The sequence below is a fragment of the Procambarus clarkii genome, unplaced genomic scaffold (genome assembly GCF_040958095.1).
Source record: "Procambarus clarkii isolate CNS0578487 unplaced genomic scaffold, FALCON_Pclarkii_2.0 HiC_scaffold_145, whole genome shotgun sequence".
Taxonomy (NCBI): Eukaryota; Metazoa; Arthropoda; class Malacostraca; order Decapoda; family Cambaridae; genus Procambarus; species Procambarus clarkii.
Window position 1 is genome coordinate 688,489 of NW_027189178.1, and position 23,282 is coordinate 711,770.

The 23,282-nt window shown below is 34.7% G+C and overlaps 1 protein-coding gene across 4 annotated transcripts; it reads right to left on the minus strand.

Moving 5' to 3' along the window:
• Positions 1–7,242: 7,242 nt before the first annotated feature.
• LOC138361008 (uncharacterized) lies at positions 7,243–14,235 on the minus strand. 4 transcript variants are annotated; one of them, XR_011226745.1, is made up of 10 exons: positions 14,140–14,206; positions 12,978–13,049; positions 11,236–12,510; positions 10,787–10,891; positions 10,402–10,631; positions 9,644–10,196; positions 9,311–9,428; positions 8,984–9,075; positions 7,933–8,140; positions 7,243–7,799 (listed from the first exon to the last, which is right to left on the minus strand). XR_011226745.1 is itself a non-coding variant. In XM_069320488.1 (10 exons), exons 7-10 carry the CDS (start codon positions 9,390–9,392, stop codon positions 7,663–7,665), a joined length of 519 nt encoding a protein of 172 aa, XP_069176589.1. In that variant the 5' UTR covers positions 9,393–9,428; positions 9,644–10,196; positions 10,402–10,631; positions 10,787–10,891; positions 11,236–12,510; positions 12,978–13,049; positions 14,140–14,234; the 3' UTR covers positions 7,243–7,662. The 4 variants fall into 4 exon arrangements, 2 of the variants coding, with proteins under 2 accessions (XP_069176589.1, XP_069176588.1); XM_069320488.1 differs by having other exon boundaries at positions 14,140–14,234; XM_069320487.1 differs by having other exon boundaries at positions 9,311–10,196; positions 14,140–14,235.
• Positions 14,236–23,282: the final 9,047 nt, after the last annotated feature.

A 23,282-nucleotide genomic window follows, 5' to 3' on the forward strand; every position in this document is an offset into this window, starting at 1 on the left:
TTCCATTTCAAAATTTTTTATTTTTTATTTTTATTTTTTATTCCAGCACGCACAAGGAAGCTTGATGCAGATAAACTTACATTAGGATCAGAAGGTGATAGCGATAATGCCCTGGAAAAAAATCCTGACGAGCTACAAGTGCAGCAGGTGCATAAAGTCCAAAAAGTACCGCAGGTGCAAGAAATTCAACAATTACAAAAAGTTCCGCAGGTGGAACATTTACAAAAAGTTCCGCCGGTGCAACAAGGGCTACCATTAGCAATCCTTCAGAAACAGCAAGAAGTACAAGTAGTAAAATTTGAACCACAGGGAACTACACCAGGAAAACAGTGTAGTAACAACGGAATGGGAATTTTAAAATACCTGAGGAAACAGGTAAAAAAGGACAAACAATAGAAATGGTTCCTTACACATTATTTGGTAGTTTATAGGTATTTTACTTATAATACTTTATATTATGTCTACAGTTTATAATTTAGTTTACAGTTAATTTACTTTTCAACTTCCATATCTTACATGAAGGATTTTTACTGTTTTTCATTTTTAAAACCTTATTAGTATCATTTATAGTTTAGTGTCAATTCACTTATAATACAATATATGGAATAATTTACTAAATTCATTTAACTATAATAAATTTAAATAAACATTTTTACCCCAGGATGAGTTTCAGTCACCCTACCCAAAAAATTAATGTTTCTTTATTACTAATCTTGTGAGAGGTAGCTTATTGTGCAGCCCATACTCATTCTGTGAGTGTTAGTTTATTGTGCACCCCATAGTCATCATGTCACCCAAGCCTGCTGCAGCTGCACCTGAGGGGTGGTGTAGGGAACCATTAGTGTACTATTATGATTTGAGAGAGAGAATGCTCTGTGGACAGAGCATCAATATGGCTTAAGGCATTGAGCTTTGCCTCAAGATGAAGCTTGGGCTGATCTCTGATTTGCTTCTTGGGAGTCTTCATTTACGTGCACCCCATACTCAACCACTTTGTAGTAATTAATTGTGCAACCCATACTCATCCTGTTACCAGTAGTTTGTGCAACCCATACTTATCCTGTGATCCCTATCCCTCTACTTCAAGTCCCTCAAGGGGCACACGAATTCAGTTTGGCATACTGCATCCTGCCTTCCCATCCCTAGCTACTGACCCATCACAATATTTTATTTTATTTTATTTATATATATACAAGTAGGTACATTGGGGTTGTGAGAATACATTGAATAGTACAGTATTTACAATCTTGTAAAGCCACTAGTATGCGCAGCGTTTCAGGCAGGTCCTTAATCTAACAGATAATTTTAAGTAGGTAATTTCTATCAGAATTGATAAATGATAATAAATACATTGTTTACATACATACATTACAAATACATACATATAAGCTCAAAAGCTTCATTGAAGGTTGTAACAGAACCCATGAGCACCACACCAGAAAAAAATACAGTTTTGATATTCCAAGAATACGACTTAATCAAACTAGAAATGCTCTACAAATCAAGGGACCCAGAATGTGGAATGATCTTCCCAACCATGTTAAAGACTGTACCTCTCTCAACCAGTTTAAGATAAAAACTAAACACTACCTAATAAATTCACTAACCTACCTTACCCCTCTATTGTCAACCCATGTCTGTTATTTTTTTTTTTTTTTTAATCAACACTGTTTGTCAACCTATTGTATTTGTGCTGCTTTTTCAGTCATGTTCCCTCTTTTTTTTATCTTTATTTGTATTTGTTCTCAACACATTTTATTCTTTATGCTCAATTAGTATTAAGTTCTAGATATTAATGTTTTTCCTGCCCGAAACGCGTTGCGTAATAGTGGCTTTAGGCATTGTATGTACTAGCTCTATCTATATATCGATCCATTAATGTAACATTACTTGTATGTATGTACCTTACCTGAATAAACATATTTATTTATTTATTTATTTATTTATACAAGTTTAACTCTGGGGATATCAAAGAGATATTTATTTCTGGTGTGGTGATAATGGGTCCTATTACATCTGTCCAGGAAGAGTTTCAGAGCAGGATTTGCATTTAAGAACAGGGTTTTGTAAATGTAGTTGACACAAGAGAATTTATGGAGTGAGATTATGTTTAGCATGTTTAGGGAGTTAAACAAGGGGGCTGTGTGTTGTCTGAAAGCAGAATTTGATATTATTCTGATAGCAGATTTTTGCTGGGTGATGATGGACTTGAGGTGGTTTGCAGTGGTTTGCAGTGGTTGAACCCCATGCACAGATACCATAGTTGAGATAGGGATAGATTAGTGTATAATATAGAGAGATGAGAGCAGGGTTAGGTACATAATATCTGATTTTGGAGAGTATACCAACTGTTTTAGAGACTTTCTTAGTTATGTATTGTATGTGGGTACTGAAGTTGAGTCTCTTGTCTAAGAATAGACCAAGAAACTTTCCATCATTGTTATTGCTAATGTTTACATTGTCATCTGAAGCTGAATTGCATTTGTAGATTTGCTTCCAAATAAGATGTAGTAGGTCTTTTCTATGTTAAGTGTTAGTTTGTTGGTTGACATCCATAAGTGGACTTTTTTTAGTTCATTATTAACAACATTACAGTATTTAGTGTATGTGGGTTGGGGTTGGAGTAGATGAGTGTAGTATCATCAGCAAACAATATAGGTTTCAGAATGTTAAGAACATATACATCCTGCCTTCCCATCCCTAGCTACTGACCCATCACAATATACATCCTGCCTTCCCATCCCTAGCTACTGACCCATCACAATATACATGTAGTAGAGTGTTTTCTGTAGGCAATTTTCTAATTATACAATCATATGTTGCCCTCAGCTCTCCTATTTCATACATACTTTTTTTCTTTTGCAAGGGAGTAATTACTACATCTACATTACAATCCTCCCATGGTGGTGTAAATTTTCTCTTGGGCACAGCAATACACTCTGAAATAACATCATACTTAATAACATTAGAACATAAGGTATTCATATATGCTCTTTTCTTCATCATACATTGTTCAGTTATTCAGTACCCTTATTGCTGACTAGTTGGTATAACGGCTTTTCCCAAACCTCTCTCTCGCCAGAATTATACTGACATGTGAATATCTTTGGCAGTTGATGAATCCTAAATATAAATAATAAATAAATAAATGTTTATTTAGGTAAGGTACATCCATACAAGAAATTTTTACAAAGATTGGTGGACTTATAGATAGATTCATACATTGCATAACTGCATGGCATAACTGGCAATCCCCTCATAGTGTTCAAGTGAGAACTGGATAAGCACCTCCAAAGGATACCCAAGTATGCCAAGTATGCTGCCCTGAGGAACACCAATGTTGATGGGTAGGGTGGGAGAAATTGAATTATTCACAGAAACATACTGGAGCCTGTCAGTGAGGTACGTAGGATTTGAGGTATTGCAGGGAATACAAGACACTGATCACTGGTCTCCCATTTGGTCCTCATTGCTTTATCTTACTATTATTGAATGTCAATAACCGTATTATGCAATTTCAATTTCTTCTATTGCTTTCTTTATTATGCACCCCATACCCATCCCGTGGGCCGTGGTGTAAAGGATTACAGAGGCACATAATCGGTTCAGGACCGGAACCCTCTAGTTCGTTTAGCTAAGCAAATAACAATGTTTGACGCTAGTTACAAAATTATTAATGTTGTATACACATGTACACACACACTCATACATACATACATATATATATATATATATATATATATATATATATATATATATATATATATATATATATATATATATATATATATAATTATACCAGTATAATCTAATAATATATACTGGTCTAATAAAATAATTATACCAGTTAATACTCTCACTCGTTGTGTTAGGATATGTTAGCTTGATAAAACTGACTGTTCATTGTTGAGAAATGTGTTAACAAACAATATATCTGACTTATCAAGACTGTAGCTTGCTTAGCAAGGAACTTTTTTTAAATTTGGGTTCAGTTTAACTACCGCTCAAGGGATGAGTAATTGGGGCATAATAAAGGAACTAAGCTGATAAAATGAAAGATGGGGGATCAGCCATTACACGTGTTAATGACTCTTGTATAGTTGTGTAGTTAAGGACATCAGGGTAAAGGGGTAATGGGCATTGTGGTTGATTGTTCTACCTGGGAATCCTCCACTGTTTTATATCTTATGTATGTATGTATGTACTAACCTAGTTGTGGTTGCAAGGGTTGAACTTTGGCTCTTTGGTCCCGCCACTTGAATACATACACTTGAATACATACACTTTCCATACACTTGAAACTGTGTATGGAATCAGCCTCCACCACCTGTGTCCCCTTGTGCGTGTACCACATGTGTTAAATAAATGTATGTATGTATGTATGTATGTACGTATGTATGTATGTATGTATGTATGTATGTATGTATGTATGTATGTATGTATGTATGTATGTATGTATGTATGTATGTATGTATGTATGTAAGGAGAGAGAGAGAGAGAGAGAGAGAGAGAGAGAGAGAGAGAGAGAGAGAGAGAGAGAGAGAGAGAGAGAGAGAGAGAGAGAGAGAGAGAGAGAGAGAGAGAGAGAGAGAGAGAGAGAGAGAGAGAGAGAGAGAGAGAGAGAGAGAGAGAGAGAGAGAGAGAGAGAGAGAGAGAGAGAGAGAGAGAGAGAGAGAGAGAGAGAGAGAAAGAGATGAAGATCGAGACAGAGAAATAGATATAGACAGAGTCAGGGAGAGAATGTTAGACACAGAGACGTATAGATAAGGATATGCAAAGTCAGTGAGAGAATGACAGAGATAGAGCGAGGAAAGAGACAGAGAGATAGGCTGACACAGAGAATGTCAGAAACGAGGAGAGGCAGAGACAGAGGGACAGGGACAGACGGACAGGGCCAGAGGAGGGACGGGGGAACAGAGGGGGAGCAGTGGGACAGGGAGGGAGACAGGGACAGAGAGGGGGACATGGACAGAGACAGAGACAGAGGGACAGGGTCAGAGAGGGGGACCGGGGGACAGAGGGAGGAGAGGGGGGCAGGAGACCAAGAGAGAGGGGACAGAGGAGAGACAGGGACAAGGGGACAGAGATGGATAGGGGGACTGGAGGAAAGGGAGGGGGACAGATGATGGACAGCGGACAGAAAGAGTGGGCAGGGGGACAGAGAGGTACAGGGGACAGAGAGATGGACAGGGGGACATAGAGGAACAGGGGGACAGAGAGTGACAGGGGGACAGAGAGAGGAACAGGAGGACAGAGAAGAACAGGGGGACAGAGAGAGACAGGGGGGACAGAGACAGGGACAATGGGATAGAGAGGGACAGGGGGACAGAGAGATGGAAAGGGGGGACAGGGGGACAGAGAGGGGGAAAGGGATCTGGGACAGAGGACAGAAAATGTGGGCAAGGGGACAAAGTGAGGGACAGGGGACAAAGATGGACAGGGGGACAAAGATGGACAAGGGGGACAGGAGGAAAGGGGGGAGATGTATGAGGGGAAATGTTTGCGGAAGATGGAGAAGGGGTATTTAGAACGGTAAGTTAGAGAGGGGGCAACTAAGGCCCATCATTGAAAAACAAATGAGCATCATTGCAATAGCAGGAGCCACGCACATCTTTAGCCTGCGTTGTTGAGACATTGTCAATTAAGCGGTGTCCAATAGCAGTATCTTCGGTATTTAAGCGTTACCTTAAAAAATACTGGAAATATTGAAAGCTATTAATCCAGATATTAATCCCCTTGTGCAACGCACACAAGAGGCAACAGCTTCTAGCTCTACAAGCCGCAATATAAAATAGAGAATAGGCGATTGTTTTCACTCACAGTGTAATAAACCCACGGACCCACCCACCCGCTGAAGCCGTAAATGCCAAGACATTACTTCCGTTTAAAATTAAGCCGGAATAATCCTCAGGTATGTGGAGGATGTGGGAGGCCTTTGATCAACCACCGACTTCCTGCCCCGTCGACGGGGCCATCAGCCCTCAGTGTTCCCTCAGCCAAAATAATGTGAAACATGTATGTGGGTGTATTAAATATTTTAATTTATTATTTCCAAGATTTAGCTGTTAGCTCTTGGACCCCGCCTTTCTAAGCGTCGGTTGTCTAATGTACCGACTCTCGGCCTCTTTTCCTCCATCATATCTAAACAACATATATTTTTATCTAACACACTCACACATCCCCAAGATGCAGCCTTTAGCAGCTTCCTGACTTTCAGGTTCCTATTTACTGCAAGGTGAATAGAGGCATTAGTGTGTGTATGTTTGTGTCTGTGTGTGTGTGTGTATACGTGTGTGTGTGTGTGTGTGTGTATACTCACCTAGTTGTGGTTGCGGGGGGTTGAGCTCTGGCTCTTTGGTCCCACCTCTCAACTGGCAATCAACTGATGTACAGATTCCTGAGCCTACTGGGCTCTATCATATCTGCATTTGAAACTGTGTATGGAGTCAGCCTCCACCACATCACTGCCTAATGCATTCCATCTATTAACTACTCTGACACTGAAAAAGTTCTTTCTAACATCCTAGTGGTTCATTTGGGTACTAAGTTTCCACCTGTGTCCCCTTGTTCGCCTACCACCCGTGTTAAACAGTTTATCTTTATGTACCCTATCAATTGCATTTCTCGCAGCCTGTCCTCGTAACTCATGCCTCTTAGTCCTGGGACTAGCCTATTTGCATACCACTAAACTTTTTCAAGCTTCGCCTTGTGCTTTTTTTTTTTTTTTTTTTTTTTTGAGATATATACAAGAGTTGTTATATTCTTGTACAGCCTAGTACTAAGTATATGGTGTTTGGCTAGATAAGAGTAAAACTGCTTGTAGATTAGTTTTTCAAAAAATGTTGACAAGTTAGGCAGGATTGATATAGGTCTGTAATTGTTAACATCTGTGAGATCACCACATTTGTGTACAGGGGTAACTCGCTTTTTTTAGGATAACTGGAAAGGTTTGGAGTTCAAGTGACCTGTTGAAGAGCATGAGAATTCTTTGGAGACAATTCCTAACCTATACTTCTTCTCAAGGTCATGTTTTTTATTAATGGGTTTAAGTATTCCCTTTGTAAGCAAGGGATTGTTAAGCCTTTTGGTTATGCTTACAAAAAAGTCACAGGACAGACATTATCAGCAGCAGTTATAAAATTGTCAATAGCAGTTTCATTGTGCAGCCTAAAACTTAACTCCCTTGACTCTAGAGGTATATATATTAGGTTTAGGTTAGGTTTTTTTAATTAAACCAGCCAGGATGAGTGAAGCCATGAAGGGCGTTTTTATTAATTAAAACACCCAAATGTTGGGTGCTTCAGGTGTTGTTCCTCTTGGATGATCTTGTACCTCTCTGTCTCACACCTGTAAGAATGAGTGATATGGTTAAGGGGGAAACAAAGTGCAGGCAAGGCAATGGAGGCCAGTAGTAATCTTAGGGCTAGGATAATTAGAAATTAGAGAAATTAAGTAAGAGAAATTAGCAAGAGAAATCAGGTAAAATTTATTATACTTAACTTTTGTATCATGAGTTTAGTAGTAAATCTTCATCTTCATCATCATCATCTTCACTGTCACAAAGCTCCAGGTAGGGCTCGGAAACATCAACATCCTCTTCCTGGTATCCAAATAAACGCTTTGCATCACTCAGCTTGTCAGAACACATCTTTTGCCCTTGCTTCAAAAGAGCCAAGATTCCACTCTTATTTTTGGTTGAATTTCAGAGTTTTCACTATTGTAGATTTTTATGAAGCCTTGAAGCTTTTTCCTATCACACTCATTTCTGTGCCGGAGGGAAGAGCGCATTTTACTGGATGCTGCAAATAAAGTTTTTTGGCTGAAAGTTTTAAAGTTGTTAAAAAAATTTCCTCATCATTTACCTACATAGAAATTATAGACAAGAGCTAAATAGAAATTGCTTCAGAGTTAACAAAGAAATAGTAAGCCTACCTGCATCAGTGGCAATCAGATTTTTGCGATGCCTGATAGAGTCTGCAACTGCCTCGATAGAATATTTTATGTTCTTCGAGGTTGTTCCAGTGTTTAACTCTAACTCCTTACAAATCATTTGTAGGTCAGATCGCCATTCTTGAATCAATGACTTTTGAACATCAAGTTTGTCGATCTCATTTGAAACTGTTATTTCCGTCTCTCTGGCCTATTTGAAAATATAATAAATTTAATGAACAAATCACATTAACCATGATGAGTGGTTCGAACCTATGGGCTTGGCATTCCCAGATGCTTGCTGTAGTTGAATGCGCCACAACATGGTCAAAAGAATTGCAACCTAGGGTACTAATGAACCCACAATTCAATTTTTGTTAATTATGCACCCCCATACCCATTCCATGGGCGGTTGTGCATGCAGTTTCCCATGTACTTGGTCTGTGTCCTCCAGTAGTTTTACCTCTGATGGCCCTTTCAATACACATAGAATTCATATTATTGTGATATATCAATACATGGAGAAAGACATTGAAATGGGGGCATCAAAGGCAGAACTACTGAATGACAGAGACCGAGTTCATGGGGGAATTGTGTGAAACCTGGTTTGGCTTCAGTGGAAGCCTTGGGATCCTTGTGGGTGCAGTAGTACTCCAAGTTGCAATTCATCTGACCATGTCGTGGCGTAGTGAACTAGAGCATGCATCTGAGAGCACTCAGTGCATGGGGTTCAAACCCTCATCACAGTTCCCGTGATATATCACGATACTGTGATTTCTCTGTGAACACATTTGATATATCTCGGAATCATACATTTAGGTTAATTAAATACTATATACTTTATACAAATTAACCTTATTGATATATTGAAAAAGTTCAAGCAGTTAATTCAAGGAAATGGTCGCTAATTTATAATGGAAAATATATGTAGTACATGATCTGAACACATAACTAACCTATAAATGCATTATAATACCTTTCACATATAAATGCATTATAATAAGTTTCAAAATAAATACAAATAAATAAAATAAATATATATTATTTTTAGTACCTTTCTGAGTCGAGTAACTAATGCACGAGCCAGTCCATCAATTTTTCGATGGTTCCAAAAGACTGCACCCTCTGTGAGTTCTTCTGTTCTTTCTGAGAAAAATATTTATAGCAATGAACATCTTGAAGAGCATAGATTAATAACAGTTTCATAACATACCTTTACTCACCAAGACCAACTCAAGTTTGACCAATATGTTTTCATTCTTTTATTGATTATTTGAGGGAGTTGATACTTATTGAATACTGAATACAAATCGCATTATACTGATTACAGGGCAGGTAAAATAATAAAAAACTTGATCAGATGAACCATATAAACAAATACCAGCTTTCAGCATGTTTTTAGTTGTAGAGTTGTATCGTGAGAGGTATGCAAACACTTGCTCTGCCTCTTCCCCTAAAGTCATGCCACTTCCTTCTTCCCACCGCCCTCCATACAATACCTTTAACATAAAAGTATACAGTAAAAAAAAATTCAAATTATTGTACAAAAATTAAAAGCCTCCTACTATATTAAATGATACGTATATCATTAATCTTAAACAATCAGAAATCTTAAATTTTTTTACACAAACTGTACTTATTATATTTAATGTAATGTATACATTACATTAAATTTAATTAGTATACATAAATGTAATGTTATATTTTTATTTACCTGACAATACCAAGCATGTCCTTTTGCATGTAGGACTCCTAAAAATGGCTTTGCTTGTGGCTAATATTAAACAATGGGTAATGGGGTATCAAAAAATGTTTTATATGAAGAATTCTGATGCACTGCTAAATTTTACATAAAACAAAAATTTACATGGTGTTAGATAAATAAAATGATGATATGGATGCAATTGAAAGGCAAACTATAAAGACATACTCAGTTAAAAAATATGTCATATGACAATGTATATTTATATGTGCATACTTTATTTATAAGAACATTAATTTGAAGACAATATAATTCATTATAATATAGTGTGTGTAGAGAACAAAAGAATACTATACATTAAGTATCTGTAAAGCACATTTTATTACCTCCCAACTTTGTTGTAACGATACAGCTTCTTGTTGCCATCAATATGTACTGCTAAAGGGGTTTTATCACAAGCAGGACACTCATTGTCAGCTTCTCCTCTAATTTTTCTCAGCTCATATTGCTGGAATCGCCATTCGAAGAACACTCTCTTCGAAGTTATATAATTAATGGGTCCAATCTAGGAATAGAATTTTTTAGATGGTGACATTTAAAATGCATATTATGACATAAGATAAATAAACAAAAAAAACATTCCATTTTGTGTTTGAACAAAATTAAAAACTAATTATTAATAAATGAATATACATTACTACAAAATTTTGATAATTTTTGTATTGAAATATAAAACTGAAAATATTAAGAATAACGGTATCAAAACATACACGCCCACGAGAAGCACCAAAGGATTCCAGTGCAGTGACTAATGCCCGAAATGATGTTCCAGGACAATTTCTTTTTATATGGTGCCATGATTCAAGCAGACTGGTGCTGTAGAATGTGCTGCTCTTTCCTAATGATGAATAGAAACCAGACTTGTGCATGGTCTTGCCTAGTTGTTGATGCTCATATCCACAGTGGCATGTATAGATTGGAGTATAGAGGTCATACCTTCCTGTAGTTTAAAATACAGTGCATTGAGTGGTGTGGCGACTTGCTAAAATAGTGATGTAAAAATTAACATTTATAGCAACAAAAATTTCAAAATGTATTGTGATTCAGGAATATCCGGTAATGGAAATAAAAGGGTAAATTTTAAAGTTTATTTACCCATTATAGTGATGAAGATGCAGAGATTGCTGGAGCTTGAAATTTTAAACTTGCAATCTGTGCAGTTGGGGCAAGAATTTGGTGGTTGGGCTGGTACAACAGGTTCTGGTAACAAAGAAAAGGAAGACAGTTTGACAAAATGAGTTTTATGGAAAAGAATTTCAGACTGAATATTTCATTGTTTCTTGATTGTACAAAATATTGACATTATTCTCCAGATAATGACTGAGAAATTCACAGAAAAGAAACAATCAGACGATTAAATCAATCTATAAAACCAAGTGTCAGGTTTAAACTTTAAGACTTCTCCAAATGTTGTAATGACTGAAATGAAACATTTATTCATTTTATTTTGTTATACCAAGATAATCGTAGCTCTAGACTGGGATTGGGAAGTAGAAGTAATCTCGGAACAAAGTACGGATTTTATACAGGTATCGTATACTTACTCCAGTGAAAGATATTTCCTTCAGGGCACACAGTTTGTGTCGGGTCTAATGGCTCATAAAAGCCATTTTTCCAATATAATCTGTGGTGGAAAGGCATGAGAAAATGTTGCATTTGGTCACAAATGTGACACAAAAATGCAAAACAGTCTTCACATTTGATGCTTGCCTCACAATTTGTACATTGTACACAAACTTTACCTGATGAAAAAAGGGGTAATTATTTATACTAATTTTAAATACTGTATACCTAACATTTTAAACAATCTGAAGTCTAAATGTATTAATAGAGTGTCATTAATATGCATATGATGCTTATTATACAGTATAACCTTAATGAACACAGCAATATTTAATTTACCTTTATCTGGAACACCCAACTCAGACAATGTCCAATCGAACAGCATTGCCCTGCTTTCTCCCCAATTAATCTCTGCATTTTTTCTTCTTTTTTGCCAGTCAGAAACACTTGGCTGAGAATCTTTAATTTGTTCAAGTTCTGCAGCAAGTACTTTGAAATATGGGATTACAAATTAGTAAGAAAAATTTGTAAGTGAAAGGAATGATTAGTATAATATGTTAAACAAAATTTCATAGGCATTAAGCACAATTTTGGTACATAATATTTATGACGTGTGTCCATTAAATAAACCCTCATTTAAATACCAACAAATGATGTTGGGACATACCAACATCAAATGATTCCAAAGTTTCTTCACCAGCTGCCAAATAACTTTGAGTGTACGTTCTGCCACTAGTAGAATAGCCCGCATTTTGAATGTGTGGTGGTGAAAGTATAGCAGGCAGAATGTCTGGGTGGCACATTTGAAGATTTAAGCATGGTACATAATTGCAAATTGTATACAAGTATTAATATTTTCAGACAAATCTCAAGATATTACTATAACTAACTTTATGCTACCAAGTTGTTCAGTGTTATAGTAATTTAATCTCCATAATTGTCTAGCATACACTTAAAAATAGGCAACAAATATTATTGGAAAGTACACAAATAACAGCTGTAGAAATATTGTTAAGAAAATAATAGAAGATTACCATCAGATTGGGGTGCAGCTGGTCTTTGTTTTGAATTAATGTGTGATACATCCTGTATGTTATCTTTTTTCTGTTTCTTGTTTGTCACCTTTATTGAGTTTGGTTCCTCCACGTTTAAGAGTCTCTTCAAGTACTCATTTCTTTGTATCATTGCAGCACGTGCTTTCTGGTACTCACGTTCAAGATGTTCTCTAGTCATCACTGCTATTCTCCGGTGAAATTCTGAAGAGAAAATAATACTGTTCGAAGGAAAAGTACAAGAACAAAACAAGAAAATTATGCTTATGCAAAATTATGCTACAATGTACCTATTAATAATCTTAAAATTTGCTACAAATTTCCTACTTATAATTATGTGTTAAATTATGGACTTTCCCATAATGATATGCATGTTAGTGGCATTACCTATACTGCCTACCTGGAGCCCCCTAGAGAGATAGTGACACAAGTTAAGGTAATCCCTTTAGTAAGGTGCTGGGTCAACATAAATAAGCTATAACTAATAAGGACACAAATCAATATGTTCATTTAACAGTGGTATTAACATTTATATAAATATAGCTAAGAATAAGTTTTTACAAGTGTAACAAAGTGAAAGAAATGTATGAAAATTTTGATGATATATTAAAATGCTCATTGATTGAACTTGTCTTCCTATATATAAAGTATAAAAATAGTAAACACAGTACCATTATTGTTGTCTGTAGTTATTTTTGGAACATCTGGTATGTACAGCATACTGTCAAAATCCGATGATCTATCTGAAAAATTGATTGGTAGCGTAAATATTTGAATTCATTGCATAGCCTTTTATACAAACAAAAAAGAAAAATTGTACAGAAAAGCTAACACAACATTATAACACCTTTCTGTGGTACTTTCTATGGTACAAAAGAAAACAAACCTTAATTATAAAGGAAAATAAACTGACAGAAGAACTATGAATACTGCTGAAAATACTTTCCACAAAATATCTGAACCAAGGGATAGTACCCCGAGATTTGAAATATGAAAATTTCACCCTTACAGTATTTAAAAAAAAAGCAGAAAGAGTTAAGCACAAAACTAATGTCCAATCAGCTAGGTATAACACATCTGCAAGCTCATGGCGAAAATCCTAAGGGAGGGAATCATTTACCATCTTTCAGTGAACAATCTTATTCAATCGACACACCATGGTCTTCTTAAAAACAGATGCTACCTTATAAACCTCCTCACTTTTGGGACATGGTAACATGGTACTCAGATAAAGGGTTTCCGGTGGATGTAGTATACATGGATTATGCTAAAGACTTTAATAAGGTACCACATGGAAGACTAGCAAGGAAATTACAGGTTCATGAAAAAAATTGTAAAGTGCACAAAACAATAGTTAAAACAAAGAGAGCAAAAGGTCATACTAAATGGGAATGAATATGAAGAAATGTGTTAAGTTGAGTACCTCAGGGGTCCATTTTTAAGTCTAAAATATTTTTCATATATTGAACATCTATGATATAGAAAAGAATATAATCTAATCAACCACATCCTCATATTTGCAAATGCCTGGCATTTCACGAGCACTTTGTCCGGGGTTTATATTCTAGCCGGGGAGGATTTACTGGGTTAGGCTAACCTAACCTAACTTAACCAAACCAAACCAAGTATCTCAAGTTACAAATATCTCTGGGAATTCATATTATCTGCTGTTGTAGAATTGACAAAATGGACAGTGTCAACAAAATTATTCCCACATACTCCGTCACTATGTGATGGAGTACACATAGAATAGGGACTGAATTGTCCCTGACAGGGACAATTCTGTAACAAATGTTCTAGCATAAAACTTTGTACAGTTTAGTAATTCCTTACCATTTGATGTACTAGGTAGATCCATGTTTGGTGAAGTTTTATAGCTGGAGCTGGAAGATCCTGTCGAGATGACTTCTTCAAAGAGAATAGCTTCAACACATTGTGTCTTGAGTCTTCCAGTACTTGGCCTACAGTTACCAGATCTGATTTACAGAAACTAGTGAACTATGGAGATAAGATTGTTAATAATATACTTTTTTTGAGATTCATATGACTTGCAGCTTAAAAACCAATCTTATTTTAAAATAGTACACTAAAGTACATAGCAAATTGCGAAATTCGTAGTTTTTTAACTACTTTAAAGCTAAATTCTCAAGCTTTGAAAATAAGCACAATTTGCTATTTTAAGCGGAATCTGGCAACTCTGATTTAGCATGTAAACATTGACTTGCATTCACAATGTAGTTATTTATTTTTCAACAATTTAAAACGAGTTATGAAAATACACACATTGGTACATTATTGCAAAGGCACTATACTATATATATATATATATATATATATATATATATATATATATATATATATATATATATATATATATATATATATATATATATATATATAAATTGTTGCAAGTCGAGCAACAAATATTTTACATTGAACAACAAATGAGATTGGAAAAGCAGTATTGCCAAAATAGACCCCAGACACACCCTGTGGGTAGTAATGGACCCCCATACCGACCCTATGAGGGGTAGTGGACCCCATAATAACACTATGGGCGATAGTGGACACTATACAAACACTATGGGCGGTAGTTGACTTCATAGAGACCCTGTGGGCGGTAAGGGACCCCCTATCGACCCTGTGGGCGGCAGTGGACCCCCTATCGATCCTGTGGGCGGCAGTGGACCCCCTACCGACCCTGTGGGCGGCAGTGGACCCCTACCGAACGTGTGGGCGGCAGTGGACCCCCTACCGACCCTGTGGGCGGCAGTGGACCCCCTATCGATCCTGTGGGCGGTAGTGGACCCCCCCCCCATATCGACCCTGTGGGCGGCAGTGGACCCCCTATCGATCCTGTGGGCGGCAGTGGACCCCCTACCGACCCAGTGGGTGGCAGTGGACCCCCTGCCGACCCTGTGGGCGGTAGTGGACCCCTACCGACCCTGTGGACGGTAGTTGACTTCATAGCGACCCTGTGGGCGGTAGTGGACCCCATACCGACCCTGTGGGTGGCGGTGGACCCCATACCGACTCTGTGGGCGGCAGTGAACCCTATATACTAATCCTGTGGGCGATACTGTACCCTATAGTCATCCTGTGGGGGCAATGGATGCCATACATATCCAGTGGGTGTTATTGTACCCCATACTTATTCTGTGGGTGGTTGGAGCCCCATACCCATCCTGTGGGTTATAGTGGACCCCATACTCATCCTGTGGGTGGTATTGGACCCCATACCTATCCTGTGGGTGGTTGTGAGCCCATACCCATCCTGTCGGTGGTAGTGGACGCAATACACATCCAGTGGATGGTATTGGATCCCATACCCTTCCTGTGGGTGGAAGTGATCCCCATACCATTCCTGTGGGTGGATGTGACCCCCATACTCATCCTGCGGGTGTTATTGGACCCCTTACCCACCTAACAGGTGGTAGTGGACCCTATACTAATCCTATAGTTTCCAATAATCCACACCATACCATCCTGTTTGCAGTAGTTTACCCTATATACATTCCAACATAACATCGTTTTCTGTTAGCGTTCCTACAAAACATTCTTTAAAGATTTCTAAAGCACAAACTATAGTATATAATATTGATTGGTGAAGCACTTATTCTATGTAATAATTTATTGTGCTTATTATAATTTACTAAGAACAACTAATATTTCTCAAAACAAAACTACGAGCCTTCAATAGGATGTAGCTGATCTGTAATATTATAAGAGCATGGACAATAGTAGGTGAATTTCACAACCCATGTGGGACCTGAAAACTACAATTTTCGTTATAATTGAACCAATCACGACTATTCAGCTATCTACGTTGATGGACGAGTACTGTGAGACGTAAATTGGTACGTGAGGAAGAGTTTGAGCCTTGGTAAAAAAGTTAACTGGGAATATATCACATATGTACTAAATCACATTCCACATATTGACTTTAAGCACTAGTCATATATGTACTGTCTTGTGTGAGAACGGGTTGCTAATCCGGCTGAAACGTCGATATATGCAATAAAAACCGAACTTCTCCCCTTTTCAATATCTTACTCAGTATTTTAACGAGAAACAAATAGATGATTGAAAATGAAGTATTTAAGGTTATTATCTAATCAATTATGTGTTTGCATCATTTTTATCGTATATATATGAATTAAAACCCATGGACTGAAAATTCACAAAAACGTGGAAAACGGCAAAATATTGTCTAATTCGATGATATTTTGTTTAAATCACATGAAGGAAAAGGAGATGATAAACGTCAAAATATTGCTATATTCGATGATTTTTTGTACGAAACAAAATGCAAGAAAACTTGCTTAAAATGCAATATTATGCGAAATTCTGAGATTTGAAGGCCAAATCACATATCGTGATACTACATGAAATAGTATCGAGATATTGGTAAAAATGAATATATTTACGTAATATCAAACTACATGAAAAACGTGAAAAAAGTCACTATATAACCATATTTGAGGATTTTAACTTCAAATCATGGAGCGAGGTTTCGTATTATTTAGATCCAAGAAAAGACATATGACAATGTTGTTTCCAATACAAATGATAAAAAACAATGTGTTTTCATTAGAATTAACTATAATGTTCTTGATTTTCCGTTTATATTAACGATGGAAGATGTACACGTAAAACCGCTCTAATCCGGCTGAAACGTCGATATATGCAATAAAAACCGAACTTCTCCCCTTTTCAATATCTTACTCAGTATTTTAACGAGAAACAAATAGATGATTGAAAATGAAGTATTTAAGGTTATTATCTAATCAATTATGTGTTTGCATCATTTTTATCGTATATATATATGAATTAATACCCATGGACGGAAAATTCACAAAAACGTGGAAAACGGCAAAATATTGCCTAATTCGGTGATATTTTGTTTAAATCAAATGAAGGAAAAAGAGATGATAAACGTTAAAATATTGCTAAATTCGATGATTTTTCGTACGAAGCAAAATGCAAGAAAACTTGCTTAAAATGCAATATTATGCGAAATTCTGAGATTTGAAGGCCAAATCACGTATCGTGATACTACATGAAATAGTATCGAAATATTGGTAAAAATGAATTTATTTACGTAATATCAAACTACATGAAAAACGTGAAAAAAGTCACTATATAACCATATATGAGGATTTTAACTTCAAATCATAGAGCGAGGTTTCGTATTATTTAGATCCAAGAAAAGACATATGACAATGTTGTTTCCAATACAAATGATAAAAAACAATGTGTTTTCATTAGAATTAACTATAATGTTCTTGATTTTCCGTTTATATTAACGATGGAAGATGTACACGTAAAACCGCTCTAATCCGGCTGAAACGTCGATATATGCAATAAAACCGAACTTCTCCCCTTTTCAATATCTTACTCAGTATTTTAACGAGAAACAAATAGATGATTGAAAATGAAGTATTTAAGGTTATTATCTAATCAATTATGTGTTTGCATAATTTTTATTGTATATATATATGAATTAATACCCATGGACGGAAAATTCACAAAAACGTGGAAAACGGCAAAATATTGCCTAATTCGATGATATTTTGTTTAAATCACATGAAGGAAAAGGAGATGATAAACGTTAAAATATTGCTAAATTCGATGATTTTTCGTACGAAGCAAAATGCAAGAAAACTTGCTTAAAATGCAATATTATGCGAAATTCTGAGATTTGAAGGCCAAATCACATATCGTGATACTACATGAAATAGTATCGAAATATTGGTAAAAATGAATATATTTACGTAATATCAAACTACATGAAAAACGTGAAAAAAGTCACTATATAACCATATTTGAGGATTTTAACTTCAAATCATAGAGCGAGGTTTCGTATTATTTAGTTCCAAGAAAAGACATATGACAATGTTGTTTCCAATACAAATGATAAAAAACAATGTGTTTTCATTAGAATTAACTATAATGTTCTTGATTTTCCGTTTATATTAACGAGGGAAGATGTACACGTAAAACCGCTCTAATCCGGCTGAAACGTCGATATATGCAATAAAAACCGAACTTCTCCCCTTTTCAATATCTTACTCAGTATTTTAACGAGAAACAAATAGATGATTGAAAATGAAGTATTTAAGGTTATCTAATCAATTATGTGTTTGCATCATTTTTATCGTATATATATATGAATTAAAACCCATGGACTGAAAATTCACAAAAACGTGGAAAACGGCAAAATATTGTCTAATTCGATGATATTTTGTTTAAATCACATGAAGGAAAAGGAGATGATAAACGTCAAAATATTGCTATATTCGATGATTTTTTGTACGAAACAAAATGCAAGAAAACTTGCTTAAAATGTAATATTATGCGAAATTCTGAGATTTGAAGGCCAAATCACATATCGTGATACTACATGAAATAGTATCGAGATATTGGTAAAAATGAATATATTTACGTAATATCAAACTACATGAAAAACGTGAAAAAAGTCACTATATAACCATATTTGAGGATTTTAACTTCAAATCATGGAGCGAGGTTTCGTATTATTTAGATCCAAGAAAAGACATATGACAATGTTGTTTCCAATACAAATGATAAAAAACAATGTGTTTTCATTAGAATTAACTATAATGTTCTTGATTTTCCGTTTATATTAACGATGGAAGATGTACACGTAAAACCGCTCTAATCCGGCTGAAACGTCGATATATGCAATAAAAACCGAACTTCTCCCCTTTTCAATATCTTACTCAGTATTTTAACGAGAAACAAATAGATGATTGAAAATGAAGTATTTAAGGTTATTATCTAATCAATTATGTGTTTGCATCATTTTTATCGTATATATATATGAATTAATACCCATGGACGGAAAATTCACAAAAACGTGGAAAACGGCAAAATATTGCCTAATTCGATGATATTTTGTTTAAATCAAATGAAGGAAAAGGAGATGATAAACGTTAAAATATTGCTAAATTCGATGATTTTTGTACGAAGCAAAATGCAAGAAAACTTGCTTAAAATGCAATATTATGCGAAATTCTGAGATTTGAAGGCCAAATCACGTATCGTGATACTACATGAAATAGTATCGAAATATTGGTAAAAATGAATTTATTTACGTAATATCAAACTATATGAAAAACGTAAAAAAAGTCACTATATAACCATATTTGAGGATTTTAACTTCAAATCATAGAGCGAGGTTTCGTATTATTTAGTTCCAAGAAAAGACATATGACAATGTTGTTTCCAATACAAATGATAAAAAACAATGTGTTTTCATTAGAATTAACTATAATGTTCTTGATTTTCCGTTTATATTAACGAGGGAAGATGTACACGTAAAACCGCTCTAATCCGGCTGAAACGTCGATATATGCAATAAAAACCGAACTTCTCCCCTTTTCAATATCTTACTCAGTATTTTAACGAGAAACAAATAGATGATTGAAAATGAAGTATTTAAGGTTATTATCTAATCAATTATGTGTTTGCATCATTTTTATCGTATATATATGAATTAAAACCCATGGACTGAAAATTCACAAAAACGTGGAAAACGGCAAAATATTGTCTAATTCGATGATATTTTGTTTAAATCACATGAAGGAAAAGGAGATGATAAACGTCAAAATATTGCTATATTCGATGATTTTTTGTACGAAACAAAATGCAAGAAAACTTGCTTAAAATGCAATATTATGCGAAATTCTGAGATTTGAAGGCCAAATCACATATCGTGATACTACATGAAATAGTATCGAAATATTGGTAAAAATGAATATATTTACGTAATATCAAACTACATGAAAAACGTGAAAAAAGTCACTATATAACCATATTTAAGGATTTTAACTTCAAATCATAGAGCGAGGTTTCGTATTATTTAGATCCAAGAAAAGACATATGACAATGTTGTTTCCAATACAAATGATAAAAAACAATGTGTTTTCATTAGAATTAACTATAATGTTCTTGATTTTCCGTTTATATTAACGATGGAAGATGTACACGTAAAACCGCTCTAATCCGGCTGAAACGTCGATATATGCAATAAAAACCGAACTTCTCCCCTTTTCAATATCTTACTCAGTATTTTAACGAGAAACAAATAGATGATTGAAAATGAAGTATTTAAGGTTATTATCTAATCAATTATGTGTTTGCATCATTTTTATCGTATATATATGAATTAAAACCCATGGACTGAAAATTCACAAAAACGTGGAAAACGGCAAAATATTGTCTAATTCGATGATATTTTGTTTAAATCACATGAAGGAAAAGGAGATGATAAACGTCAAAATATTGCTATATTCGATGATTTTTTGTACGAAACAAAATGCAAGAAAACTTGCTTAAAATGCAATATTATGCGAAATTCTGAGATTTGAAGGCCAAATCACATATCGTGATACTACATGAAATAGTATCGAGATATTGGTAAAAATGAATATATTTACGTAATATCAAACTACATGAAAAACGTGAAAAAAGTCACTATATAACCATATTTGAGGATTTTAACTTCAAATCATGGAGCGAGGTTTCGTATTATTTAGATCCAAGAAAAGACATATGACAATGTTGTTTCCAATACAAATGATAAAAAACAATGTGTTTTCATTAGAATTAACTATAATGTTCTTGATTTTCCGTTTATATTAACGATGGAAGATGTACACGTAAAACCGCTCTAATCCGGCTGAAACGTCGATATATGCAATAAAAACCGAACTTCTCCCCTTTTCAATATCTTACTCAGTATTTTAACGAGAAACAAATAGATGATTGAAAATTAAGTATTTAAGGTTATTATCTAATCAATTATGTGTTTGCATCATCTTTATCGTATATATATGAATTAAAACCCATGGACTGAAAATTCACAAAAACGTGGAAAACGGCAAAATATTGTCTAATTCGATGATATTTTGTTTAAATCACATGAAGGAAAAGGAGATGATAAACGTCAAAATATTGCTATATTCGATGATTTTTTGTACGAAACAAAATGCAAGAAAACTTGCTTAAAATGCAATATTATGCGAAATTCTGAGATTTGAAGGCCAAATCACATATCGTGATACTACATGAAATAGTATCGAAATATTGGTAAAAATGAATATATTTACGTAATATCAAACTACATGAAAAACGTGAAAAAAGTCACTATATAACCATATTTAAGGATTTTAACTTCAAATCATAGAGCGAGGTTTCGTATTATTTAGATCCAAGAAAAGACATATGACAATATTGTTTCCAATACAAATGATAAAAAACAATGTGTTTTCATTAGAATTAACTATAATGTTCTTGATTTTCCGTTTATATTAACGATGGAAGATGTACACGTAAAACCGCTCTAATCCGGCTGAAACGTCGATATATGCAATAAAAACCGAACTTCTCCCCTTTTCAATATCTTACTCAGTATTTTAACGAGAAACAAATAGATGATTGAAAATGAAGTATTTAAGGTTATTATCTAATCAATTATGTGTTTGCATCATTTTTATCGTATATATATGAATTAAAACCCATGGACTGAAAATTCACAAAAACGTGGAAAACGGCAAAATATTGTCTAATTCGATGATATTTTGTTTAAATCACATGAAGGAAAAGGAGATGATAAACGTCAAAATATTGCTATATTCGATGATTTTTTGTACGAAACAAAATGCAAGAAAACTTGCTTAAAATGCAATATTATGCGAAATTCTGAGATTTGAAGGCCAAATCACATATCGTGATACTACATGAAATAGTATCGAGATATTGGTAAAAATGAATATATTTACGTAATATCAAACTACATGAAAAACGTGAAAAAAGTCACTATATAACCATATTTGAGGATTTTAACTTCAAATCATGGAGCGAGGTTTCGTATTATTTAGATCCAAGAAAAGACATATGACAATGTTGTTTCCAATACAAATGATAAAAAACAATGTGTTTTCATTAGAATTAACTATAATGTTCTTGATTTTCCGTTTATATTAACGATGGAAGATGTACACGTAAAACCGCTCTAATCCGGCTGAAACGTCGATATATGCAATAAAAACCGAACTTCTCCCCTTTTCAATATCTTACTCAGTATTTTAACGAGAAACAAATAGATGATTGAAAATGAAGTATTTAAGGTTATTATCTAATCAATTATGTGTTTGCATCATTTTTATCGTATATATATATGAATTAATACCTATGGACGGAAAATTCACAAAAACGTGGAAAACGGCAAAATATTGCCTAATTCGATGATATTTTGTTTAAATCAAATGAAGGAAAAGGAGATGATAAACGTTAAAATATTGCTAAATTCGATGATTTTTTGTACGAAGCAAAATGCAAGAAAACTTGCTTAAAATGCAATATTATGCGAAATTCTGAGATTTGAAGGCCAAATCACGTATCGTGATACTACATGAAATAGTATCGAAATATTGGTAAAAATGAATTTATTTACGTAATATCAAACTACATGAAAAACGTAGAAAAAGTCACTATATAACCATATTTGAGGATTTTAACTTCAAATCATAGAGCGAGGTTTCGTATTATTTAGTTCCAAGAAAAGACATATGACAATGTTGTTTCCAATACAAATGATAAAAAACAATGTGTTTTCATTAGAATTAACTATAATGTTCTTGATTTTCCGTTTATATTAACGAGGGAAGATGTACACGTAAAACCGCTCTAATCCGGCTGAAACGTCGATATATGCAATAAAAACCGAACTTCTCCCCTTTTCAATATCTTACTCAGTATTTTAACGAGAAACAAATAGATGATTGAAAATGAAGTATTTAAGGTTATTATCTAATCAATTATGTGTTTGCATCATTTTTATCGTATATATATGAATTAAAACCCATGGACTGAAAATTCACAAAAACGTGGAAAACGGCAAAATATTGTCTAATTCGATGATATTTTGTTTAAATCACATGAAGGAAAAG